Source organism: Camelus dromedarius, chromosome 16, assembly GCF_036321535.1.
Source record: "Camelus dromedarius isolate mCamDro1 chromosome 16, mCamDro1.pat, whole genome shotgun sequence".
NCBI lineage: Eukaryota > Metazoa > Chordata > Mammalia > Artiodactyla > Camelidae > Camelus > Camelus dromedarius.
In genome coordinates, this window is record NC_087451.1 from 10,523,582 (window position 1) to 10,532,486 (window position 8,905).

At 46.8% G+C, this 8,905-nt stretch overlaps 1 protein-coding gene across 10 annotated transcripts in view; it reads left to right on the forward strand.

The window, feature by feature from the left end:
- The window catches only part of MSI2 (musashi RNA binding protein 2), a 379,910-nt gene that overhangs the window by 368,467 nt on the left and 2,538 nt on the right, over nucleotides 1-8,905 (forward strand). For 4 of the 10 annotated variants that reach the window (XR_010384428.1, XM_064494957.1, XM_064494959.1 and 1 more), the window contains 3 exons: nucleotides 1,880-2,034; nucleotides 3,771-3,843; nucleotides 6,264-8,905. The exon at nucleotides 6,264-8,905 is cut by the window's right edge and continues 2,538 nt beyond it. Coding sequence is in view for 9 of the 10 variants with exons in the window: in XM_064494957.1 (XP_064351027.1) it covers nucleotides 1,880-2,034; nucleotides 3,771-3,812 (197 nt within the window). In the remaining variant the exon portion in view is untranslated. Of the gene's footprint in view, nucleotides 1-1,825; nucleotides 2,035-3,770; nucleotides 3,844-6,263 lie in introns of all 10 variants that reach the window. The other 6 variants (XM_064494953.1, XM_064494955.1, XM_064494956.1 and 3 more) reach the window with 3 other exon arrangements.

Consider the following 8,905-nt stretch of genomic DNA (forward strand, 5'->3'; position numbering starts at 1 on the left):
ACATCTGGCTCTTCAAGCCTCCCCAGAAGTGAGGAGCGCTAAGTACAGACCCCCGGGGCACGGCCGTGACCCAGAGCCGAGTTGCAGGTGTTCTTCCCTCCTGCCACTGAGGGCAGTGGTCACAGGGCAGAGGGAAATGCGGAGTCGGGGGAGGGGTGGGCAGAAGGGAGCCGACTGAGATGAGGGGCAGCCCCGGGAGCCGTTTAAGTGTGTGGACCCAGATTGTCTGGTTTGTCTAGATGGGTTAGCTGTAGCCCAGAGGTGGCCAGCCCCGGACACAACTTGAGCTTTAAAAGTCAATGAGAACTAGGGTTGGAGGAGCAGAGGTATAGCTCAGTGGTAGAGCGTGCGCTTAGCATGCACGAGGTCCTAGGCTCAATTCCCCATACCTCCATTAAATAAATAAACCTAATTACCTCCTCCCACTCAAAAGAAATGATTAAAAAATTCTTTTTAATCAATGAGAACTTACTTTTGTAATTAAAAAAAATATTTTTTTCCATTTTGGGAAAGAAAAAGTTTAAGCTACTAAGGGGAAATGAAGATGAGACACAGTTAACCTGGTTGACAGGCTGTGGCCCTCACTGGGGAGCGAATGGTGGAATTTGGGGGAGGCTCAGGGAGGGAGCCCAAGGCTGTGTCTCCCTCCCCCTGCCCCCTCCCCACCACCACTCTCCAGATCTGTGGCTGTGAAGTCCCATCTCCTTGTAGCCAAGGTCCGTTCCTAGCTCTTTGTCTTGGTCTGGAGTTTATATCTGAAGATAACTAACAGAAAGCAGGCATTTTGGTCAGATGTGCTTTCATGATAAATTGGTTCAGTCAGTATGCTCTGAATTCATACTTCTTTGTCTTTTTTTTTAAACAAAAGGAAAAAAAAAGTTTAAATCCCCCCTTTCCTTCTACTGCAGGAGGTGAGTGTGTGGTGTCCTGTAGAATCATTGGCATCCACCCAGCTTTGGCCCCAAAGCCTCCAGATTCGCCATCCCCACCCCATCCCTCCCTCCATCCCCTGCTCTCCACCCCAAAAGGGAACCCTCTGCCACCATCATTGCGGTTATGTTAAGATGCCCAGATTTTCCATGACATATCCCATCCTCCGACCACGTTCAGTATTGACGACTTTCATTCAGGGATGTAAGTGGGAGGGTGGAAGGGAGGGAGTAGCCAGTGGGGAGGGGAGTAGCGGTTTGGGTTGGGGGGCGGAGCTGGAGAATGGAGATCTCTTTTGTCTTTAAAACAAAACAAATTTGTCATTTAATGGATCCAAAAACAAAAAAGAAAAAGTGAAACAAACAAACAAAAAAATCAAAAATCCCCTCCCCAAAGATTTTTTTTTTCCTGGACACAAATTGCTTTGTTTCCTGTCACGTTTTAATATCAATATTAACACAATGTGTAGTCTAAAACTAGCTCCTTTGTAGTTTGCATGGGATGTGAATGCTGTCTCAACGTGCCCAGATCTAGACAAGACTGCATGAGCATCAATTCAGATGTGAAAAGAAAAAAAAAAACAACTCTCTCTTTCTCTCTCTCTTCCATATATATCTCTGTTTCTATTGTGATAATTTGGTGGGCAGTGAGCACCTCCGGTTGGTTGCCGTAGTGTGTTGAATGACTGTTTTTTCCTTCTCTATATTTTTGGAGCTCCGAGCTTCTTAGTAGTAGCCTGGGCTGAGTATTCTTGAGTCCCTGCTGATGTTTTCGCATGGCCTTGGTTGAGTGTTAGAAGTTGGGCCTCAGCTGTTTTTCTCGAGTGTTTGGCTTGTAATGACCGGTGCATGCCTGGCTTCTGGCCTCATACCCAGCTCTATTCTCTGCACACCAGTCCTGAATAGCTACAGTGCTCAACCGAATTTTGGCGCGCCCGCTTCCCCGGCAGGCTCCAACCCGGCGCGGCCCGGAGGCTTCCCGGGGGCCAACAGCCCAGGACCTGTCGCCGATCTCTACGGCCCTGCCAGCCAGGACTCCGGAGTGGGGAATTACATAAGCGCGGCCAGCCCACAGCCGGGCTCGGGCTTCGGCCACGGCATAGCTGTAAGTACCTTCCTGCCCCTGCCCTCCTGCCTGCCCCTTCCTGCCTATCTCCTCTGGCCCACGGGGCGGGTGTGCCCGGACAGCCCAGAGTTGGGAGGCGAGGAGAGGCCAGTGGGTCTGCATCATGTCGGCCACCTAGGGCTGAAGCTTCTTTTAGATGCTCCCTGAGCGCCCGTGGGCCAGGCACGGTGTGCGGTTATGTGATGAGTGGGAGGAGTGTGGGCAGGGCAGGTTCAGATCGCTGCTCCATCACATTCAGCCCAGGTGACCTTGAGCCACGTGTACAACCCATGGCTTCCCTGGCTGCAAAACGAAAATAAGTGTGCCTCCTTCGAAGGACGGTGAGAATTAGTAGAAACAGGATGTGTCAGCTGCTGGCACATAGTAGATCTTCAGTATCACCCCCACCTACTTGACCCCCTCCTTCCAGAGACCCACGTGGGCAGGGACCTCAGAGCTACGGACCCACCCCCATAGGGTAGCAGCGTTAGTTGGTAGACCCCCTGCCTAAGGTCCAGTGGCAGCGCTATGGCCTGGGATGTAGTGTGGGGCTCAAGCCCTGTCCCAGGAGGTTTCGTCCACTAATGTTTCTTACAGTTTCCAGGTTCCAAGTAAGTTCCCACTTGTGTTCTTAGCTGCGCCCGCTCCCGAAAGCCAGATGCATTTGATATTTGTAATGCTCTGTGGTTCTATAATCTGACTAATCCAGGCGATGGAAATTTGCTTAACAGATTTGCATGCTGTTTTCAGATTGTATTGTTCTTCCCCCTCGCGGTGTGTGTGAGCATGAATGTGCCTGAGCCCACTCACTCGCTGTCCCTTCCATTTGGGAAACAGAAAATCGGCCAACCTCACCCTCTTGGAGACAGTTGGATTTTTGAGCTAAGATGGGAGTGTCTGCTGTCCCAGGTCACTCCCTTATCAGGAGAGCCCTGCCTCCTGGGCTGCACTGGGGAGAACAGAGCAAGTGCAGACTGTCTGGGCACCAGGACGGCCAGTCCCTGCCCCTGCCACGTTGGAAGTCCCCCCTTAAACACACACATATATCATACATGCACACACACTCACACACACACTTTTGCCATCCCTGGCCTGTGCGGTCCGGGTCCTTGTTCAATTCCACTCCCAAGCCAATATCACTGAAGTCAGTAGTTTGATGAGTCAAATCCCCTAGGATCAGCTGCGGTACCAAATCCAGAGTAGTAGTATTCAGCTTAGAGCTGCATCAATTTGAGAGACTGTCTATCACCACACAGAACACAGCTCATTTCCATTGTCAGCGCCCAGAAACACAGACCCTATTTATTTGTGAAAACCTAGGTCTGTGACCTGAGTGCTGTGATGGTTTCTGAAATAAGCACCTCACATCGTGTGTGGTCTGCACGGGGCTTGCTTTCTTCCCAGCTGGAGCCACTGGGACTGTGGACAGAGACACTGTTATCTTTGCCCTCCGGGACTCAGAGCAACAGGACCCCTTTCCTATCACCCACCCACCCCTGTGAATCTGGCTCTCAATTTTCCCCTGGGTGAGCAGAGAGGTCGGGGTGGGGAGTGGGGGCTGGAGGAGTCAGAGCTGGGGAGGATGTCCTCCTGGCCCCTCATGGCACGGTGTCTCAGAATTACATATTCATGCTGGCAACCACAGTCTAGTCCTAGAGATAATTTCCTTTCCCAGAATGTGACAATCTGTTCCCATGTATAGCGTGCTGATGACCTTAACAATTGTGCAATTTTAGGGACCTTTGATTGCAACGGCCTTTACAAATGGATACCATTGAGCAGGTGCTTTCGTTGCCATCTCACTCTGAGGTATTACTACCTTCTCTGACACGTGTCTCCGCACGCCGGGCATGTCCGTACATGTATGCGCACTGGGCATGCAAGTACGCTCGGGCCCTGGTCTCATCGCGTCAGCATCTCTCCCTCATCTTTCTGGACCCCTTTTCAGGGGGGTGGGGGGCGAACAAATCCAGTCTTCTAATCTCTCATCCCTCCTCTAGCTTTCATCATGATCCCACTTTTTTTCACTGTCTTTTTTTTCTCTTAATTTGACTCTTTTGATTCCTTTTCTTTATCCTTTCCACCCCTCATCCTTCTCTGTCTTGAAATGCAATCAAGAATGTGGGAAACTGGAAGGAGATCTTGTGCTGTGCCCGTCCCAGGAGGACCGAGGCAGGGGATTGCTGGGCTTCTGCCAGGCCTCGCGGCGGGGGGCCCCCCAGGGTCCAGCGAGCTGGCCTTGCAGGTTGCTGGGCCCTTTCGGCTCCCTGGAGCTCGCTGGTCTCAGCCACTGGGGTTTAGGCAGTCAAACAGCCAGACTCCATCTTTGAGTGAAAAGAAAACATTTTTGCCAGTAACTACTGACTAATTATCCAGATTACCGCACTAAAAGCAAATTAAATTAACGACATCACCTGCGTTACGTGGATTTGGATCCCTGCCAGTTTCCTAACCTTTTAAACTGAGCTCAAGTTAATTAAACATTTTTTAAATCACTTTGATGGGGATATGGAAGGGGTGGAGTGGAGGAGCGGGGAGGCTGGGGCAGCCAGAGAGGAAGCCTCTTGCCATGTTCTCATCTGAAAATGAGCATCCGTCATTCTCAGGAAGAGCTGCCAGAAGGGAGAAGGGTTCTCTCGAGAAACCTTAATGGGACCTGTTGTCAGTGAGTTAATTCAGGGGCTTGAACCAGGGGTCTGTTTCTTTGGAAGAGAGAGGGTGACAGCTGAGGCCTAGGAATGGGGCCCCTCATAAAATCCCAGCTGGGGCCCAAGTACCTTCCGTTCTGGGAGTTGAGACAGAGGAGCAGCAAGGATGGAGGTGGAGTTGCCACTTGAGTTTGCAGTCAGTAGGATGCCCCTCTTGCTGAGGGCTGCTCCAGGCCCCCGAACCAGCCAGGACTCTGTAAGGTGGGCCCAGCTGGGGGACCAGGTGGAGCTGAGCTCCATGCAGCTCTTGGGTTTCTCTAATATTGCTGCTAAGGAATCACTTCAACTAACGCAACTGCCTCTCTTAACCAAGTAAACCCCGTGTGTGAATTCTCCCCACCCCTCGCCTCCACTTCCCTTCCAGCACTCACCCAGCCATTGCTGGCCAGAGCCAGAGGCCACTAACTGTTTGAAGGAGAGCTACTCATGACTAATTAAGCGGGGTTTGGGGGTCCCCAGGGAAAGTAAGTTTCCTCTGAGAGCAAGGCGGACTGATACATCCAGGAACCTTGGGGATCCGAGGTGACTCCAGCCCTTGGTGGAGTCAGATGGTGAGGGGATTAAAGAGTGTCAGGCATAGCAGATCCCAGAAGGCCAGACCCCAGAAACTGGGTGATGCCAGACTTCCGCCCAAGCCCTCTGAGGCCTCTGAAGCGTTTCCATGGGGATGGGGGGAGGGGCAAAGCTGCCCCCAGCCCATCCCCCCTCGTCCAACTTCAGGACTCAGAAGGATGCAATAGCCAAGAGAATAGAATGACCACCCACCCCCTCCGAAATGATTGAGTAGGCCAGTTGAGTCACCTGGCCACAGCAAATCACATACTTTGTCCCCAACCAACGTGACCTTCAGACATTTAGTGCCATCCCCGAAGGAGGGGCCTAGGCTGACAGTCAATTCCGGGAGACTCAGTTAGCAAGTCTATGAATCCCAGGCCTGTTTTCATTTCCTAGAACCAAACCCGGGTATTTGTTGTGTATGTTTTTATAGGTATCCCTACCTTGAGTCTTTGGTATGTAATATGGTACTTTTTAGTAGAAATTTTCATTTTCAGTTAATTACAGCCATTGATGGGTATCTCATAAAGGCAGACTCTTTTTTTTTTTTTAAGACACCTAGCTTTGAAAACAAAAACTTAACCAGAAAAAGCGTCACTGGTCATTGTGCAGTCCACCAGTCCTGCTGAAAGCCCACCGTGACCACGTCTGCGGGCCCCACTTCCCGCCAGGACCTCAAGGACTCTGTATCAGATCAGCAAAGTAGCAGGCCAGCAGCATGAGTGGCAGAGCTGCCCCTCTCCCCAGCATCAGGCATGGCTCAGGTGTCACCGCTCAGGCTGTGACCCCAGTAAGCAGTTAGCCTGGCCATTTTCAAACGTCCTTGGTAGCTCAATGTAGTCAGATTTCAAAAGCGCTAGTTACAAAGCTGGAGTCAATGGTATGCCTACCTGACATGTCTTCTTTCTTCTCCCACCCCCGCTTTATGTTCTCTTCTGGGCATCCCCAACCTTCTGTGTCCTGCAGAGCATACCTGGATGTCCAGGCAAGACTGGGCGAAGTTTCTGAGTGGCCCTTTGTTTAGGTGATGTCATCAGACCTGTTCCCCCACCAGCCTCACTCCCCATCCCAACCAGAGATGGCTCACTTCGGATCGAGGGTTGACTACATCTCATCATCTCACGAATCTGCTGTAATATAAGACGACAGCTTTTAAATGTGTATATATCCCATGATTTTGGTTTGGTTTGGCTTGGTTTTTCTTGATGGTTTCCCTTCCTCCTCTCTCTTCCCCCTTCTCCTTTTAAATCTCTTTGAATCACATTTGGTAGTGATTTTGACTTAGTCCAGTAGTCATATAGCTTCAGTATCTAGTTAAAAGCTAACCATAGTATAATTGTTATATTAAGGTATTTTTTTTCTTTAAACAATTTTTTTTTTGCTTGTTTGAGTTCTGTTCTCACTGTTAAAGGATGCTGAGATGGTAATACTACTCTCAATATTTTGGTACCAATTCTGAGACTGTATGAATTTTCAGGTGTAACTTGAGCACACACAGAAGCGAAGTTGTGAAGTGTGGAGCGGGAGGTGGGCATAAACTTTCTCCTTGGCGTTGTATACGAAGTGAGGTGTAATAGGCTAATTAACCGACTCTCCAGCAGTTCTTTTTTGTGATGTCTCTTTGTTAACCTAAGTATATCTATTTTCGGCAATAAGGTAAGGACGACAATGTTTTGAGTGTCCTCCTTTTCTATAAGTGCTTTTTTTCTGTTGAAAGAGGTGATATTATAAGGTTTTTTGAAATTGTGAATTCTAACAAAGAAATTGTTGTAAATACAATTCCATTAACTACATAGAAACTATTAAGAGAGAGAGAATCAAAAATATTTTTGTGAGGGAGTTGGTCGCAGGCAGTTTGGTGCTCTGGGGATGGAGGAGGGGAGGGACAAGAACCAAGTCAGTTACTGAGACCGAAGAGCACCCAGCTGCCAGGCCGACCCCGGGAAAAGTGAGAACGCTGTTCGGCTCCTCTTGTCTGTGTGATAGACCTAAGAACTGTATTAGTGTCATACCAGCATATTAACCTCCCGTCTGTACACAGCTTCCAATGTTACCGTCTAGTTAGATTTTTATTTAAAATATGAAAAACTGCTTTTCCCAAGACTTTTTTAAAAACAAAGCTACAATTTTAATATTTAACATATTTAAAGTTTCAAAGCACACCTGTTTGGCTTGGGTGGGGCAGGGTGGGGGGGGACATCCTTTTTCAGTCTTAATTTTTAAATCTTCGATCATTTTCTATTGTCCAATCATTTCAGCACCTCCAAAGGTCCCTAGGACACTTTGCCTCTCTTCTCCCCCCCGTCCCCCAGCTGCCCCCAGCTCCGGGGGCCCGTGGGCCAGGAGTGGATAAGCCTGCATTAATGAAACCTTTTCTCCATTCACTTTCTATTTACCAATTAGGAAAGCAACCTTTTGGTTTATATATTTTTTTTTTTGATACCTCAGTGCTGCAAGTATCACCAGAGAGGCTATGGAAGAATTTTTTTTTTTAATTTATTGTAGATGTAAACAGAATTTTAAAAAATAAAAAGTATAAACATCGCTGCACTGTGACTGGTGGGAAAAACTGACAGTTTCCTGTTTGCACATGTTGAACATTTGGCTGTTATAATATATGGTCCTCGGTTGGGGAAAGATACTTATGATGAAGGATATTTTTTAATTTAACTTTTTTTTAATATTGGTAATAGGTCGGCAACAGCAACTATAGAAGTACAACTCAATAGATGGCATTAAAACCTATTGTAGTGTGGATATATATTTTTCTTTTTTAAAATGTGATATTGACGTTTTATTAATATTTTTTAAATTGTTACGTTTATAAATTTGGTACTTAAGGCACAGCCAGTATGAGACACTGAATGCGACATTTATTATAAAGAGCTGCTGCACTCCTATTTTTATAAATTTTACTAACAAAGTAGACTAATGTAGACATTCACAGACATGGTAAGGCAAAAGCATCTTCAAGCAAAAGACTCCAAAATGCTAAGTCAGAAAGAAAGAAAAAAAGCCTTTTTCAATTCTAATTAAACAGCAACATTTTTTTTTTAAGTCATGTTCTTTGTTTTTCCAGTAAAATGTTAGGTTATTTGGTGAGGTTTTTTTTTGTTTGTTTATTTTTCTTTCTTTCTTTTTTATTTCCAAACAACCAGATTAAGTAAAATGCTGGGCGCTTTTAAAATATCAAAACTTGTTCAAGTAATAAAATAACAAAATAGAAGTTTTGTTTAAAAAAAGAAAACAAAGAAAAAAATTCCCAGAAATTCAGTGTCTAGACTAGGGAATTTGATTACTATTTTGTCCATGTTGGTGATGTACTGTACCACCCTTCCTTTCTCCACATCCCCCATCACCTCATAGAAGACTCTTTGTTGATCATTGTCTGTTAATAATGTATAAAATGGCTATCTTGTAAGCGTGCTGTCCTGGTACTAGTGTAGTGACTTTTTTTCTCCTCTTTCTTCTAGTACATATTGATAGGTATAACGTAATTAAGGTTTAAAAAAAAAATTAGACATAGTTATTCAGATTTAGGACCAGTAAGGATAGAACTTTCTCTTATTTATGGAAAAAAAAATGCTAATCATTTGGGGGCAGTTTTT